Source organism: Geotrypetes seraphini, chromosome 4, assembly GCF_902459505.1.
Source record: "Geotrypetes seraphini chromosome 4, aGeoSer1.1, whole genome shotgun sequence".
NCBI classification, from domain to species: Eukaryota; Metazoa; Chordata; class Amphibia; order Gymnophiona; family Dermophiidae; genus Geotrypetes; species Geotrypetes seraphini.
In genome coordinates, this window is record NC_047087.1 from 36,959,916 (window position 1) to 36,977,785 (window position 17,870).

General features: G+C 42.7%; 2 protein-coding genes across 3 annotated transcripts in view; one reads left to right on the plus strand and one right to left on the minus strand.

Annotated features, from left to right (window-relative positions):
* Window positions 1–6,821, plus strand: part of WTIP (WT1 interacting protein) — a 243,780-nt gene extending 236,959 nt beyond the window's left edge. For both annotated transcript variants that reach the window (XM_033942516.1, XM_033942514.1), the window contains one exon: window positions 5,730–6,821. In XM_033942516.1, coding sequence (XP_033798407.1) covers window positions 5,730–5,882 — 153 coding nt within the window. In that variant the 3' untranslated portion in view covers window positions 5,883–6,821. The remainder of the gene's footprint in view (window positions 1–5,729) is intronic.
* Window positions 6,822–6,860: 39 nt separating this feature from the next.
* The window catches only part of LOC117359156 (zinc finger BED domain-containing protein 5-like), a 40,564-nt gene continuing 29,554 nt past the window's right edge, over window positions 6,861–17,870 (minus strand). The window contains exon 4 of the mRNA XM_033941427.1: window positions 6,861–7,018. Within this exon, the coding sequence (XP_033797318.1) occupies window positions 6,861–7,018 (158 nt within the window). The remainder of the gene's footprint in view (window positions 7,019–17,870) is intronic.

Genomic DNA, 17,870 nt, shown 5'->3' on the forward strand with positions numbered 1-17,870 from the left:
CATCACTGCCCTAATGAACTCTGAGACCGAACACACACAAAATGCACTGCTTAAAACTGCTGGAGCATACTTCTTTTTTTTTTTTTTTTTTTCAGATGTTTTGAAAAGAATTCAGGCAAAAATGTTTCCAACAAAATAGGGATGATGAGAACCAAAACAGAGCTTACACAGAGGTATTTTAGAATTTCCCCACTTATGTTAAATGTGAAGGGACTCGTTGGCATCCTCTACGACTATCTATTGAAGCTGATGAGTTATCGCTCGTCCTAAAGAGAAAAGCCTTCATACGATGATAATATCTAATGTTATCCTGGTGCTGTTTCGAGATTTCTCAGCAAATACTCAAACAAAACAAAAACGCCAGCAAGAGTTTTTCTCCCTTATAAAAAGAAGCAGTCGGAATTCAAAGGCACTTATGTAGCCAGAGTCAAATACTAACTGCTTAAGCTTTTCTTTGCCAAAATTCCAACTCGTGAATGGATACATTTTATCTGTAGAAGTTGATATTTGACAACAATGTATCTAAGTATAAGAGGGACACCCCCATGCGTTAGAGTGAAAAGAAGCTCCATAGTGCAAACCTGTGTTCATACTTTAAGAGACCAAGGTGTTACTATCATTTTGAGTTTCTAAGTCGGGTTCCCTGGAGCAGCCCGCGAAACATGGTCCATGTCGGGATCCAAGAAACTTTTAAGAGATAAGTGCTAACTTGAAATAATATTATAACTCTAAAAATTAGAACACCTTCGGAAAAAATAATACAATTTTGCAAGCAGTATGCAATGATTGGATGGTGAGACCTAGTACGTGGGGGTGTTCCCCCAACTGGTCTTCGGGTCTATGAACATACATTTTTCAACTATATAACTGCATCTTTTGAAAGGTTTTCAAGATTAATATTACTGAACATAAGCAATGCCTCCGCTGGGTCAGACCTGAGGTCCATCGCGCCCAGCAGCCCGCTCACGCGGCGGCCCAGCAGGTCCAGGATCAGTGTAGTAATCCTCTATTTATACCCTTCTATCCCCTTTTCCAGCAGGAAATTGTCCAATCCTTTCTTAAACCCCAGTACTGTACTCTGCCCTATTATGTCCTCTGGAAGCATATTCCAGGTGTCCACCACACGTTGGGTAAAGAAGAACTTCCTAGCATTTGTTTTGAATCTGTCTCCTTTCAACTTTTCCGAATGCCTTCTTGTTCTTTTATTTTTTTGAAAGTTTGAAGAATCTGTTCCTCTCTACTCTCTCTATGCCCTTCATGATCTTGTAAGTCTCTATCATATCCCCTCTAAGTCTCCTCTTCTCCAGGGAAAAGAGACCCAGTTTCTCCAATCTCTCAGCGTATGAAAGGTTTTCCATCCCTTTTATCAGACGTGTCGCTCTCCTCTGAACCCTCTCGAGTATTGCCATATCCTTCTTAAGGTATGGCAACCAATATTGGACGCAGTACTCCAGATGCGGACGCACCATCGCCTGATACAACGGCAGGATGACTTCTTTTGTTTTGGTAGTAATACCCTTCTTGATTATACCTAGCATTCTATTCGCTCTCTTAGCGGCCGCTGCGCACTGTGCCGTCGGCTTCATTGTCATGTCCACCATTACCCCCAAGTCCCTTTCTTGGGTACTCTCATTACATAACATCCCTCCCATCGTATAATTGTACCTCAGGTTTCTGCTTCCCACATGCAATACTTTACATTTCTCAACGTTGAACTTCATCTGCCATCTCGTCGCCCATTCCCCTAGTTTGTTCAAGTCCCTTTGCAATTTTTTGCAGTCCTCCTTAGTCCGAGTTCCACTAAATAGTTTGGTGTCGTCCGCAAATTTTATTATCTCACACTTCGTCCTTGTTTCTAGATCATTTATGAATATATTAAATAGCAGTGGCCCGAGCACCGAGCCCTGCGGAACACCACTCGTGACCCTCCTCCAGTCCGAGTAGTGGCCCTTCACCCCTACCCTCTGTTTCCTACCCGCCAACCAGTTTCTGATCCATCTATGTACGTCTCCGTTGACCCCATGGTTCTTCAGTTTCCGGAGTAGACGTTCATGAGGCACCTTGTCAAAGGCTTTTTGGAAATCTAGGTATATGATGTCTATGGGGTCTCCTCTGTCCATCCGTTTGTTAATTCCTTCGAAGAAGTGCAATAAGTTAGTTAGGCATGATCTCCCCCTGCAGAAACCATGTTGGCTGGTTATCAGAAGTTTGTTTCTTTCAAAATGTTCATCGATGTTTTCTTTTATCAGTCTTCCACCATTTTCCCCAGAACTGAAGTCAGACTAGAGAGTTGCGCGGGGACAGAAATCCCACCTGTCCCCGTCAAAGTCCCACCCGTCCCCATGAGGAATCCCACCCGTTCCCGTGAGGAATCCCTCCATCCCCACCCATCCCCACGAGGAATCCCTCCATCCCCGCCCGTCCCTATAAACTTCAGAAATAGTTATTTCATTTAATTATGCTACTGAATTAAAGGCTCTGGTAAAAACCCATTTACAAATAAGCAAAGAGACTTTATTAATTTGGAAATATTAATTGGGAAGAATACATACTTTATAAACGGGTTTCTACCAGAGCCTCTAATGTTTATAAATTTTTATCAACACAACTAATATACTACTTTATCCTGAAGCAAAAAAAGAAATATAATTTTTTTTCCTACCTTTGTTGCCTGGTTTCTGCTTTCCTCATGTTCTCATTCAATTCCTTCCATCCACTATCTCGTTACTGTGCTTCTCCCTTTCTCCCCCCCTTCCAAATTGGTCTGGCACCCATCTTCTTCCCTCCGCTTCCCCCATAGTCTGGCATCTGTCTTTTTCCCTGCCAGTATCTTCGCCCCACTCTCTCTTCCCCATTTCCTTTCAGTGTCCTTCTCCCCCCATCTTCCCCATGTCCTGTCAGCGTCCTTCTCCTCCCTCTGTCTTCCCCATGTCCTTTCAGCATCGTTCTCCCCCTCTGTCTTCCCCATGTCCTTTCAGCGTCCTTCTCCCCCACCCCCGTCTTCTCCACCTCTTTGTCTTCCCCATGTGCTTTCAGCATCCTTCTTCCCCCTCAGTCTTCCCCAGTGCTTTCAGCGTCCTTCTCCCCCCTCAGTTTTACCCATTTCCCTTAAGCGTCTTTTCCTCTCCACTCTACCTTTCCTCCCTTTCTCACTCCCTGCCCCTTACCTTCGTGGCTCTTCCCCGCCTGACCGACAACAGAACAAGTCCAGTCCGACAAATCTCCCTGCCCTGAATCCAGCTGCTGTAAGAAGGTAATTTAGATTCACGGCTACAGGGCAGGGAGGTTTGTCGGACCGGGCCTGTTGTCGGTCGGTCGGGAGAAAGCGCCACGAAGGTAAGGGGATCTGGCCGGCTCTGCACCCCTCCCTAAGGCTGCCCCGGGGTGGACTGCCCCCCTTTGGTACGCCACTTCCTTGAATTTTCCCTACCTGCCCTGCCGCAGCACACAGCCGACCCGGAAGTCTTCCCGATGTCAGCGCTGACGTTGGAGGGAGGGAGGGCTTTGCTTAAAGCCCTCCCTCCGACGTTAGCACTAACATCGTGGAAGACTTCCGGGTCGGCTGTGTGCTGCGGAAGGGCAGGTAGGGAAAAGAAGACGAGCCTCGCGGCTGGACTACATCCAACTCCTCAGGAATCCCGCGACCCTAGGGGGCGTCCCCACAGGATCCCCGTGACACGAAGGGGGAACCCGCGGGTTCTCCGTCGTCTCCGTTCCCGTGCAGCTCTCTAGGTCAGACTCACCGGTCTCTAGTTTCCCAGGTCACCTCTTGATCCCTTTTTAAAGATGGGCGTAACATTGGCTATCTTCCAATCCTCCGGGATCACGCCTGTTTTCAAGGATAGGTTGCAAATTTGCTGCAATAGTTCTGCTATCTCCTCCTTTAGTTCCTTCAGAATCCTTGGATGGATTCCATCTGAACACTGGGATTTGTCAGTTTTTAGTTTTTCTATCTGCCTGCGCACATCTTCAAGGCTCACTTCCATGGATGTTAATTTTTCTGCTTGATTTCCATTGAAGAATTGCTCAGGTTCCGGTATGTTGGTTGTGTCTTCATTTGTAAATACAGATGAAAAGAACATGTTAAGTCTTTCCGTGACCTCTTTCTCCTCCTTCACCACTCCCTTCCTGTCACCGTGTCCAGCGGTCCCACCTCCTCCCTAGTCGGCTGCTTCCCTTTAACATATCTAAAGAATGGTTTGAAATTTCATGCTTCCCTGGCTAGCCTCTCTTCATACTCTCTTATGGCTTTTCGAACCACACGGTGACATTCTTTTTGATACTTCCTGTGCTCTTTCCAGTTCCCCTCGATTTGTCCTTTTTCTATTTTCTGAATGAATTTTTCTTATTGCCTATCGCTTCCTTCGCTATATTAGTTATCCTCGCCAGGTCTTTTGTTCGACTCTTTTTGCACCCCTTTCTGAATCTGGGGATATACAGATTTTGCACGAAAAGCTCGCCCCTGCCTTGTGCTCTGCTCTGCTGCAAGAGATGAGGATTCAGAGGCAGCCGTCCAGTGAGGGAGGGGCAGGAGCGCGGAAAGTTCCTGACAATACAGCGCTGGACTGCTGGAATTTTAAAAAAGGTACCCGGGCAGGGGGTGGTGGTGTTATATTCGCTCCATAAGATGCACCTACATTTCCACCCGCTTTTTTTTTTTGGGGGGGGGGGGAGAGGTGCGTCTTATGGAGTGAAAAATACACTAAATACATAACGTCTAACACAGATGTAATTCACCCCTCCTTTATCTGTTATCCTTTTAGGTCTCTGTAGCCTATTTTAAATTGTATCTTTTCCCCTTTTACCATCTTGTAACTGCTGTTAGTCCGTAATGCCTATATATACATGTATATTGTCTGTTAATGACTTTTGTTCTGTATTACCCCTTTATTTTATTTTTGTATAATTTTATCTCTGTAAACTGCTTAGAAAATGGATAAGCGGAATAACAAATTTTAATAAAACTTGGAAACTTACCTAAGGAGGTAAAAAGACCTGAGAGTCCCTTAATAGACAATTGCCTCTTATATAGGCCCCTTAATAGGCAATTACCTCTTATATAGGGTGAAATCAATCATTGGTTTAGGCGTTACTATGCAGAAGCACAAAACCAATGAGTTTATATTTTCATCATGTGTTACTCGCTGATATGTCTGGATCAAACAATTGTTAACAGCTTTTGTGAACAGTGTCTTTAACATCTGATTCCCTGATGAAGTAGAATGTGGATCAGGATTCTTCAGTTAAGTTGTGCTGTTCTAGATTGGCAGATGTACTGGAGATATTTATATTTATGTCAAGGAGGTTTTTTTCTTTGACCAATGATTGATTTTACCCTATATAACAGGCATTTATACTGATTCAATTGCCTATTAAGGGAATCTGAGGTCTCTTTTCCTCCTTATATAAGTGAGACAGCCAGCATTTCGTTTGGACGTTATAATTTCATGATTTTGTTCTGCTGTAAACATGGCCACAAACTAATACCTTAGACTCTGCATCCCATTTCTCGATGGGGGAAGAGGACTGTACCTAAACCCTTTCTTAAAATCTTATATAGCCAGGAGGCCATAAAATTCTGAACTACTGCTATGACACTGCCAATGGCTGTTAGATCTTGGTGTGTTCTTGACTTCTGCTCAAGATGAATTGTGTCAGCATCAGAAATTTGTTGCCTAAGGTCTTCTTTGAGGTAAACCTGTCTTTTTATTTTCTCTTTTTTTTGCTAGGATTGTGGTCTTCAGCTCAATGATGAAGAAGGCCATCGTTGTTATCCTTTAGAAGATCATCTACTCTGCCACGGTTGTCACATAAGACGCCTTAGTATGAAAGTGCCAGCTCATCCTCCTCCAAGCTACCCTGTGCATGTAACAGAACTCTGAGATGCACTTGCTTGGGCAAGTCGACAGAGAATGTATGGGAAGAGAAGGTCACATTGGAAACAAGACTTTAATGATGAAACTCTTTTCATTACCAGCTTTATATGGGTTCTGTTTTTTCCCATCGGTGGTAAGGGCCTTTCGAACTGTTATCATTTGACTTTAGAGTATTTTATTTTAGTGCAGGAAAAATTATGTGCCATTAACTGCAGCTGTAAATGGCAACATTTTGAATATGCATCTGAGAGGTTGAAGTTTTGCATCTTTGAAGTGCTGAGACACTGAAGCATGTCATAGCAGACATTTCTAGCATTAAAATGTAGAATGAGACAATTTATTCGCAATTCTAGACCAGAGGGAAAGTTCTGCCCATTGCTTATATTCACCCAAGCAGGTGAGATTTTCATGATCATGATCCAGTATCAGAAATGTATATCAACAAAATTACAGGTTCTTTTTTGTGTGTGTGTGCTGCTGGCTTGCAATTGAGAGAATCCTCCAGGAATAGCCATTTGGTGGGTGTAGAGTTGTGTCAACAAGCTGGAATCACAATGAAATCATCCATCTCTGGTGAAACCTTCAAGCAGGGATAACTTGATAATAGATAGTTATTACTTTATCATGGGTTTGTAAAAAGCATTCAAATGAGTTTCTGACCAACATTTGCACTATTCCTCTCCCACTCTCTAGCCTGCTGGAGTAATGCTGCTTGTACAAGAGAGAACTTTTACCAGGGTGAATACTGAGTGATAAAATTCTCCTATTGTAGTTATACAACATTCCAATGTCAACATCCCTTGCCCTCAAAGAGAAGTATGTCAGAATCTTGTGGATATCTTCAGAACAAAGGACTTGTTACTTGTTGGAGCAACAGAAAAGTAGTTTTCTGTTGGACCTATGTTAGAACAGTATCCATTTATTAAAATCATTTTTTAAAAATCCCTCACTTAATCCTGCACTGGGTCAGCATGTTAGAAGAACTCAGAAAGCCACAGGTTGACCCGAATACTTCACAGTGTACTCTTCAAGGCTTGCAGGTGGGCTGTGGATATCTTTCTCCTCACCAAGCTGTGCGCTGGCCATTTCACAGGATGGATTGCACCTGATGGAGAGAAAGGTGTCAACGGTGATCCACACACCTGTCAAAGAGTTATTTTACATAGTCTGTCAAGGCACATAGGTGCTTGTTATACATATAAAGGTAAAACAAGGGACAAGAACAAGATGGTCACAGAGTAATCCATATATCAGTGCAATGAGGGCAAAAAAGCCAAGATGAAGTAAACAGTGGAGAATACTACTAGTTTAATAAAAATTAAAAAAAAGAAAAGTATGAAAGTAAACGTTATTCATCCAAAAGGTGGAGAAAGAGTTCATGTATCCATCCACACCATTTCCCAAGTGTATACCCGATCTTAAAACACAACTTTATCAGAGCTTTTTTTTTCCGGGCCTCAGTACCGCCATTCCACCGCTGTTAATATTTCTTTAGCGGGAAGAATTACCTGAGAATTCCTCACTGGCCCATACTGTTCACTTAAATATTTTCACTGATATAATACTTTTTATTTATTTATTTATTTATTTATTTATCATTTTCAAATGAAACCGCAAGAATCCATTTGTTATAGTAATACAGAGTGTACAGTATTAGAAAAAAGAAAATTCCCAAAGCATAATTACATAAATTGGGTATTCGTTGAAAATTAAGAATAAGATTTAAATCATAATTTTTTTTACTCTTAGAAACCCTCAATAATGTAAAGAAGCAATTAAGGAAGAGACAGGGAGGTCTCATTATTTCTAGGAAACCAATATACCAAAAGGAAAAGGCGTGACGTGTTTACAAAACGACCTTTAAATATCGGCTACCCTACAGCTTTTTCGTAGGGCTCCTTTTACTAAGCCGCGTTAGGGCTTTAACGCGTGGAATAGCGCGCACTACATTGCCACGCGCGCTAGACCTTAAAGCCAGCATTGAGCTGGCGTTAGTTCTAGAAGCGTAGTGCACGGTAATTTCCTGCGTGCGCTAAAAACGCTATCACACAATAGTAAAAGGAGCCCTTAGTGTCCAGAAAGCTACGAAGGTGCTCAGGAACATATAATACATTTAACGTTTTTTTTTTTTAATATATATAAAGTGCAAAGTGCTTTGTTATTTAATAACTTATCTTTTTAGTTGCTTTTGATATTCAGACCCGGGAGAGACAGACCCGACATGTTTCACATCAGAATGCTGTTTCAAGGGTCTCCCGCGGCTGATTTTGTCATCCGACTCCTACTAGTTTGAAAGAGCAAGATGAAAACACAACTGGAGAAAGAAGACTCAACCCAACCGTGTTATGGCAAAAGCGCCTGTGTTAGGAGTCAAATGATCCAATTGCTTTCTGAGGGGTCCTTTTATTAAGGCGTGCTAACTGATTTAGCATGCACTAAATGCTAAGGCGTCCATAGAATATAATGGATGCCTTAGCATTTACCGTGCGCTAAATTGGTTAGCGCACCTTAATAAAAGGACCCCTGAGTTCTCATCGGTTACCATCAGTTCATGACCTGTGATGAACCAACAGTAACATATACTCTATATTGCATGGAAGTCGGTGCGCAGCAGCAGAGCTCAAGAAAACTGCTTCACTGACATCCACCATGTTGAGTATTCTCAAGTTTAGTTGTGTTTTCATCTTGATAGACGCACGAACTCTTTCTCCATCCTTCAGATGGATAACTTTTCATTTGCTGCATTTTGTTCTTAAACTAGTAGTATTTTCCACTGTTTACTGCATCCTATTGACTCTGAATTTTACCCTCACTGCATTGTCATAGGTATTGAATAAAGGCAACATATGAACCTAGGTGCCTTTCTATGATGACCCCATTAGAAGGCAGGCACAAAGGACCACCTTAAGCTTACAAAGATGCATGCATATAACATATAACTCTGCCCCAGCTCTGCCAACTGTTATCTGTTCATACTGCCGGGCAATTTAATGAGTACCAATTTCTGTGCATAAAACATCCTGAGCAACTTTTCTGCATTTGCATAGGCATAAGTGTTGTGTTGGGAAGTAATTAGGAGAGCATTTTAGAAGACTTGAGCAACCTTATGCATGTCAGTAATGATTGTAGGGAGACCCCTATTTACACGCACAGATTGGAAGGAGAGAGTTTGGGAAGGCTGGCAAATTGTTTAGGTATTTTCGATTTTGCAACAGTAATACGTGATAATTGTTTATATATTTAAAAATGTCTTGCCCGCCTAACATACCCCCCCTCTTTTACCAACACGTAGCGTGGGTTTTAGCAGCGGCAGTAACTGCTCCGACGCTCAGGAATTCTACGAGCGTCAGAGCAGTTACTGCCACTACTGGCAGTAAAACCCACGGTACGCATTAGTATAGGAGGGGGATAATTTATTTACAAAATCTGAATGTTGGACCTTGACAGTTGGGTTGCTCCAAGACAGCTGTAAGTTTTGGCTACCTGTTTGTTTCAACCTTGATTTGGAGGAGTACTGATTGAGGGGCAGTTGTGCTTCCCTTGACATTTATTTTAAAATGGGGGGGTTCCACCACCCCCCCAATCTGGCTCTTTGATTGGCTCTCCCTGGATGTGCAGTTTTGTAAAATGCAGCATTTACACGTTCCCCCTCATTCTACAACTTTAGCGCCTAAATATTAATGCCATTTGCATACTAAAATTATAGAATACTAGCACTTACAAAGGTTATGTGCGTATGTGCGCTATTCTAAAAGTAACGCAAGCAACTTGCTTAGCACGTAGATGTAAGGGGGGGGGCTTTAAAGGAGAGGAGCATGGGCCTAAGTCAGTGCATCTAAATCAGGGGTGTCAAAGTCCTTCCTCGAGGGCTGCAGTCCAGTCGGGTTTTCAGGATTTCCCCAATGAATATGCATGAGATCTATTTGCATGCACTGCTTTCATTGTATGCTAATAGATCTCCTACATATTCATTGGGGGAATCCTGAAAACCCGACTGGATTGCAGCCCTCGAGGAGGGACTTTAACACCCCTGATCAAAATGTAGGAGCATAATGCTGACTTAGGCTAGTGTTTTAAAATGAAATCAGTGCACAGGTGCCTTCATAGAATTCACACTCGGCCATGCCTACATTAGACACCACTGGATGCCCTAATCGTGGACACCTAACTAAAATCTTCATGCAGCGTAGATTGTTTTGATTAACTTAAATGGCGTAGCCAATGACCATGCCATTGGAGCTAATTGCTAAATTTTAAAAATTAACTAATTAAGAGTTCCATGCCTAGCAACACCTAAATCGAGTCATCATCCAATGCCCAACAACGCCTACCTGAAAAGTAGGCATGGTTGACTTAGGCATCACTAGGCATCCGAGTTAGGTGTTGGTAAATTAGGCCATTTAAAACCAGTATCTACCTCTAAGCATGCCTAGGTGCCGCTAGGCGGGATTCTAGAATAAAGGATGCCTAGCGGCTGATGGACAACTGCATCGAGTGGCACCTACAATGTAGGGGCACTTAGGTGCCATTTACAGAACCTGGCCCTCAGTGCACTGCATCTAGACGCCTAACTTGCGACGTCCAGTTGTAGTGCTGCCTCTGTAAAATCTTAACACTTAAGTGCATGGATTGTAAAATCGATGCTTGTGTAAATGCTGGTACTTGCTCAATCAAAACCCCCGAGCTGCTCGTTTCTGAACATTTTCCTATGTAAAATGGTTGTTGCTCCTAGACATATTCCTGGCATCATTACACATGGAATGGCATTTTTGACAGGACATCTAAGTCTGACTTTGGATGTTTCCGCAAGGATGTCCAAAAGTCGGGTCGGAAAACGGCTATTTTCAAAACTGCAAGATGTCTTTTTTTTTTTTCAAAAAATGGCTTGTCTAGACATTCTGGCCCTTAGGATGTCTCTCTTCTTTGGACATGTTCGAAAATCAAAACATCCAAAACAAGTCCATTTGGATGCGGGAGGGGTCAGCATTTTAATGGACTGACCACACAGATATGCCAACAGAGCAGTGGAGCACCTTAGGGGGCACTGTTGGGAATTTCACATAAAAGGTGCCAGGTATACATTTTACCATAACATAAGAACATAAGAAACTGCCTCCGCTGAGTCAGACCAAAGGTCCATCGCGCCCAGCGGCCCGCTCCCGTGGTGGCCCATCAGGCCCATTGCCTGAGCAGTGGTCCTTGACTATTTTTATAACCTATCTCTACTCCTATCCCTATCCTTAATCCTTATCTGTACCCTCAATTCCCTTGTTCTCTAGGAACCTATCCAAACCTTCTTTGAAGCCATGTACCTTGTTCTGGCCTATCACAGCTTCTGGAAGTGTGTTCCACATATCCACCACCCTCTGGGTGAAAAAGTACTTCCTAGCGTTTGTTCTAAACCTGTCCCCTTTCAATTTCTCTGAGTGCCCCCTTGTACTTGTGCTTCCCCATAATCTGAAAAATCTGTCCCTGTCCACTTTTTCTATGCCCTTCAGGATCTTGAAGGTTTCTATCATGTCTCCTCTAAGTCTCCGCTTCTCAAGGGAGAATAGCCCCAGCCTTTTTAGCCTGTCAGTATATGAGAGGTTTTCCATACCCTTTATCAGTTTAGTTGCTCTTCTCTGGACTCCCTCGAGTACTGCCATGTCTTTCTTGAGGTGCGGTGACCAATACTGGACACAGTACTCCAGATGCGGGCGCACCATTGCGCGATAAAGTGGCAGGATGACTTCTTTCATCCTGGCCGTGATGTCCTTCTTAATGATTCCAAGCATTTTGTTTGCTTTCTTTGAGGCTGTGGCGCATTGTGCCGATGCCTTCAATGTTGTGTCCACCATTACTCCCAGGTCTCTTTCAAGGTTACTTACCCCCAACAGTGATCCCCCCATTTTGTAGCTGAACATCGGGTTCTTTTTTCCTACATGCATGACCTTACACTTCCCTATGTTAAAGCTCATTTGCCACTTTTTGGCCCACTCTTCCAGTGTCGTCAGATCCTTTTGGAGATTTTCGCAGTCTTCCGTTGTTTCAACCCTGCTGTATAGTTTGGTGTCGTCTGCAAATTTAATGACCTCGCATTTTGTACCCGCCTCCAGGTCATTTATAAATATATTGAAAAGGAGCGGTCCCAACACCGACCCCTGCGGCACCCCGCTCGTGACCCATTTCCAATCTGAATAGTGACCCTTCACTCCAACCCTCTGTTTTCTGCCTGCCAGCCAGTTTTTGATCCATCGGTGTACCTCCCCTTGTACCCCGTGGTTCCATAGTTTCTTAAGCAGTCTTTCGTGTGGTACCTTGTCGAAGGCCTTTTGGAAGTCAAGGTAAATGATGTCTATGGGGGTTCCCCTTTATCCACCTGTCTGTTCACCCCTTCAAAGAAGTGTAATAAGTTAGGCATGACCTACCCTTGCAGAAGCCATGCTGACTTGATTTAAGCTGTCCATTGGTTTCGATGTGTTCACTGATGCTGTCCTTGATCAGCGCTTCCATCATCTTTCCCGGGACCGAGGTCAAGCTCACTGGCCTGTAGTGTAGGGTGAGCCCTCCAAAACTCCCCTAAAACCTACTATACCTACCTGCCTACCATCCCAATAGCCCTTATGGCTGCAGGTGTCACCTTTATGGCAGTACAGTAGGTTTTGGGTGAGTTTTGATGGCCTCACGCTTTTGATCATAAATGTATTGGGTAGATTGGGATATGAGCCTGGATCCCTCTCTCTATGGTTCACTATACCACCCACCAGACTATTCCAGACGCATGCTTGCCGCTGTACTAGGATTTCCCATAATATCTGCAGCTGTCATAGAGGTTGATATGTACTGTTTCTTTCACAAGGAGGTCACTGACTAGTGGGGTGGGGGAGGTTCATGCCTTTGTGCATCCAAGGGGTCATCGGGTTAGTTTGGGTACCTTATGCGCTTTTAAAACAAGTTTAACTCCTAGCATCTAAATGGCACCCTGGATGTCTTCAAAAAGGTTTGATTGTCCCTGTAAGATGTCCAAGTCCTAAGGCTGTCCTAATCCCCCCCCCCCCCAAATCATGCCTCTAACATGCCCCCTTAAGATTTAGACATATTGGAGGGCAATTGACCTGCAGGGTGTCTAAAATGTCAGTTTCAAAAATCGGCACATGGACATTTTGGTGGTTACAATATCCAAGTGCTACTTTATGCTGTTTTTTGGGACATCTTTCTGCTTTGAAAATGAGCCCCATAGTTTACAGAGGCTCCGTGTTCAGAGAGCTTTTGGAAGAATGCTCAGAGAATTGTGCTTGTTCTGACCGAGAGGTTCCAATTTCTACCTGGATGCCCTGTGATAAATCAAGCTAAACATCATCTCACACACATCTTTTGCTGTCTAGGTAGCAGGTTCCAGGAGTACCAGAGAGGTAAAAGATTAAAAAAAATAATTTGTTTTCATAGTAGTATAACCACATATACTTTGTTTCGTGGAATTGGTAAGCAGATTGATTGATCAACAGTACGAAATAGGATCATCATTAATTCCTACATGCTGCCTTCATGCAGATACCCATTGCCTTAATAAATATCCCTCAGATTTGGCCATATTCAGTTAAGAATCCAATTCAAACTTTGACCTTATAGAGGGAAGCTGGAGAAATATTTAATAGCAATAATAATTGGATTTTTAGCTTGCCTTTCCATGTGATATTTAAAGTGTCTTATAACATTCTGGAGATCCTTATAGAAAGGCTTTCCACATATAAAACCTCTATCCCACATGACAGTGGCACCTGTACTTACATGTGTACTCTATGGGGTCCTAACCGATTTAGCGCATGCTAAATGCTAAGACATCCATTATATTATGTGGGACTGGAGATGGACTGTAGTTGCAATCTAGATGTTTACTTTGTCAAATGCACCCGTACAGAGTTGCATGGAGGCAGAAATCAAACCTCTCCCCACTAGTATTAAACTCATCCCTGCTGGAATTAAATCCATCCCCGTCTATCCCTTCAAGTAATCTCTTCCATCCTCATCCATCCCCATAAACTTCAGAAGTTATTTTTTAATTATACTACTGAATTGGAGACTATGGTAGAGACCAATGTACAAAATAAGCAAAGACGCTTTATTAATTTTCAAATATAAATTGGGACGAACACATACTTTGTAAATTGTTCTCTGCGAGAACCTCTAATGTAAATATAAATACTCCAGCTGATGAGGACCCTCAAACTATGTCCTCTGAAGGTGGCCAACAATCCCTTTTACCAATCTTGGTAGGCAGCAGCAACGTCTGTAAGCCATAGATTCTGGCACCTCAGTGGTTCAAGGATGCTCCCGGCAATGCTGCGCTTGGAAGAAGGGAGTTCTGGTCACCTTTGGAGGAGGTGCTCAGCTGGCAGTGCTCGGGTATCCCCACCAGCTAGGGTCAGCAAGTATTTCAATACTGGAGAAATAAAACCAAAAATGCATTTCCTTTTCTGTTGAACACAATACAAAGAAGCACAGAAAAATGGAAGACTGACTTTGCCCAATATAGGAGAGAGCACAAAGTTAAAGGCAAAGCTGATGTCAAATTTATTTAGTACTAGCTGATCTCCCGGCATTGCCTGGATATTTATCCCAATCTTCCGGTATCAGATCGATTTTTACATGTCACCCCCTTCCCATCCCCACAGTATTTTCCCCCAGATAGTAAGTCATATGTATACCAAGTTTGGTTGAAATCTGTCCATGCATTTCAGAGTTATGCTGGAACATATATACACACACAGATACATCCGATTTTATATATAGATATAAATATAGTCCCAACTAGGATCCTGGTTTCGGTAGGGGACAAAACAACTGATGAAGTTATACAATATTTGAAACTATGAGTCGCTCACAGAGTCTACAATACGTTTTTCCTCCGTGTATTTATATAATGGTGACATGGTCCTCGAAGGTTCCATGTTTTGTATTTTGACATTACAATCATACATTTCATAACTTCATCAGATGTTGTTTTGTCCCCTGAAGAAACAGTTTTCTGCTGAAACCAGGATCCTAGTTGGGACTGTATTTATACTAAATAAATTTGCCTTGGTTGTTTTAAGACATCAGCTTTGCCTTTATCTTTGAACACAATCCAAAGACATGTGCTATATACATTTCCCAAAGCTAACATATTTCAGTCAATAAATTCAAATTTATTTTTCCATCAAGTTGATTCCAGTTTCTCTTTTTTTCTGTTTTCCCGTCTTCTGCAAATTCTTCTTCAGTTTCTGTCCATTGGTTCCTCCTACCATGTTCCAGCATTTCTCCCTCTCTCTTCCCTCCCTCCCATTGTATATAACATCCTCACTCCCTTCTGTCCTGGATCAATCTCCCTCTCTCACACTGTCTACCATCCCTCATCCCTTGCTGCAAATGGAGTGGTGAAAGAGAGAGAGGGGGATCCAGAGTGCATCTCTGCCACCTCCTTCACTGTCACATTTCTCCCTCATCCCCCGGACCCTGTACAGCATCTTTCACCCATGCCCAACATTTTTCCTATCACCCCTCTCCAGCACCATGCCACATCTCTCCCTCCATTCCCTCCACCATCATGTCCAACATTCCTCCGTCTTGCATCCCTTTCCATCTGTCGCACTGTTCCCTCTCCTCCAACATATCTCCCTGTTCCCCATGCATTTCTACCTCACTCCTCTTCCACCACAATGTCCAATAATTCTCCCTCCCTATGCCCAACAGTTCTCTTCTTTCATTTCCCCATGTGCACCATCTTATTTTATAAAGACACTTGTCTCGCTTATACAATAGGTGCAGTCTTCGCATTGTTTATAAAAATTCCCCACTAGTATTCAAATAAAATAAACTGACAATAAATTTTAAAAAATGAGATGACTGATCAGATGGACAAATTCCATCCATGCTTCTGTTAGAAATGTGTCTTACGGCAAGGTTGACTTGAGCCTGCAAAAGTTTTGAAATGGGCACAAAAGGACAATTTCATTAAAGCCCAGCTTCCAGAGCTCTCATAAACACCATAAAAAAAAACATTCAGATGGCTCAGATAAAATAATTCCCTTTTATTTAGCACATAGTTCTCAGTGTAGGGATGTGTCTGAGTGGTCAGAGTTTGAATTACCTAATAGATGGGGCAGTTCTTGGGCGGTTAGGTCCTTGGTAGGTGTTTCATCTTCTGACCCCCGTTATAAAGTGTTTAGAAATCTATTGTCTATGCAAGACGACATTCTGTGTATATGCTCTATGCAGGGGGAAAAGGTTTTCTCTGTGTAAGAGCTGGATGTCTTAAGTTACTATTACACACAGACACAAATCAATATAAATCTATTTTGTGCTTTTCTGAATGTACTGATGTATCATTTAGAGCAGTGGTCTCTAACTCGCGGCCCGGGGGCCACATGCAGCCCACCAGGTCCTATTTTGAGACCCTCGGTATGTTTATCATAGTCACAAAAGTAAAATAAAACATTTTCTTGATCCTATGTCTTTAGCTATAAAATACAATATTATTATTAAGACTTAGCCAAAAGGAAAGATTTATAAACTATAAAGAGTTTTACCTCATGTCTTTAATAAAACATTAACTATTTTTTCCGAGGCCCTCCAAGTCCCTACAGCTCCAAAATGTGGCCCTGCAAAGGGTAAAAGTTTGAGACCACTGGTTTAGAGTGATTGCCTTCATTTGAAAGACAACTATGATTTGACACCTGGTTATTAAGTCATTTATACCAACAGAATATTGGTATAAATCTTCCAGGTAGGAAGTGAGAGGCACCATACTTTTTTTTAATTTTTGTTATGTGCTGTGTTTCCATTATTTCCGTTTAGATTCTGCATATCTTCCTTTTTCTGTAACAAGTACTGGAGGTCCCAGAATTATGCCTCTGTCTTCCTTTGCTCTACATTACAACCTCTTAAGTATCCACAGCACTGTTTTTCACTTCTATTGCTGCCTGTTGGGGTCATTTCATCTTTGCCCTAACACTTTGCTCATCCTTTTACTGTAGACATCCTAACAGCTTTTAAAATGCTCTATTTATATATCATCTGTATCAATATGATGATGCCTTGAAAGAAGGAAGGGGTTGATGTTGATTGGCACAGCAGCCAATTAATTAAGAGGTCTTTTACTAGATCTTAGGGCCTCTTCTATCAAACTGCACGGTGAGCCGCGCTGAATGGCCTGCGCTGCTCCCGACGCTCACAGAGTTCCTATGAGCGTCGGGAGTAGCGCAGGCCATTCAGCGCGGCTCTCTGCGCTAAAAACTGCTAGCGCAGTTTGATAGAAGAGGCCCTTAGTGTGCCCTGATTCTATATAAGGCGCCTACCAGTAGGTGCCCCAATTTGGACTTTACCAAGTTAGGCACCTAACTTACACACACACACACCCCTCCCATCAAACTACATAAAAGGTTTTTTTAATCATAGACTGCTGTGATTAAAAACTCCAACGCTCTTAGGAATTCTTTTGCAGCTTGATAAAAGGGAGCCTTAATATTTTTTAATTAGTTACTTGGCATTTATAATTGAAAGCACCATTAAAAACCGATTAAAAAACAATCTAAAAAAATCAATTAGCAATAGGCACTTAACTGACACTGTTCTCTCTTGAGTAGGAGTCATCCAACTGCATTACTGCCAGCGGGAGGCGATGCTTCAGTATTATGCTTTCAGTCACTAGGGACAAGCAGGTTTCCAGGAGTCCTGCAGAGCTTTCCTGTCCCTCATTATTGAAAATGTAATAGTAAAACAGCACCCCCCACTGGCAGGACTGTAGGTGGAGGACTCCTGCTCGGCTTAGAGGGAACAGTGGCACCTACCACCTTGAGGTAGGTGTCTACATCGAAGCGCCTACCGGTGCCTAAATGGAAAGTAGGCATTATTAGGGGCAGAGTTTGGATCTGGGTTGAGTTGGGCGCTGGTATATCGGACCAATGTAGGCACTGCTAGCAGCTATTCAACAAACAGCGCCTAACTTATGAATATGTAGAAGGCGCCACTTTGCAA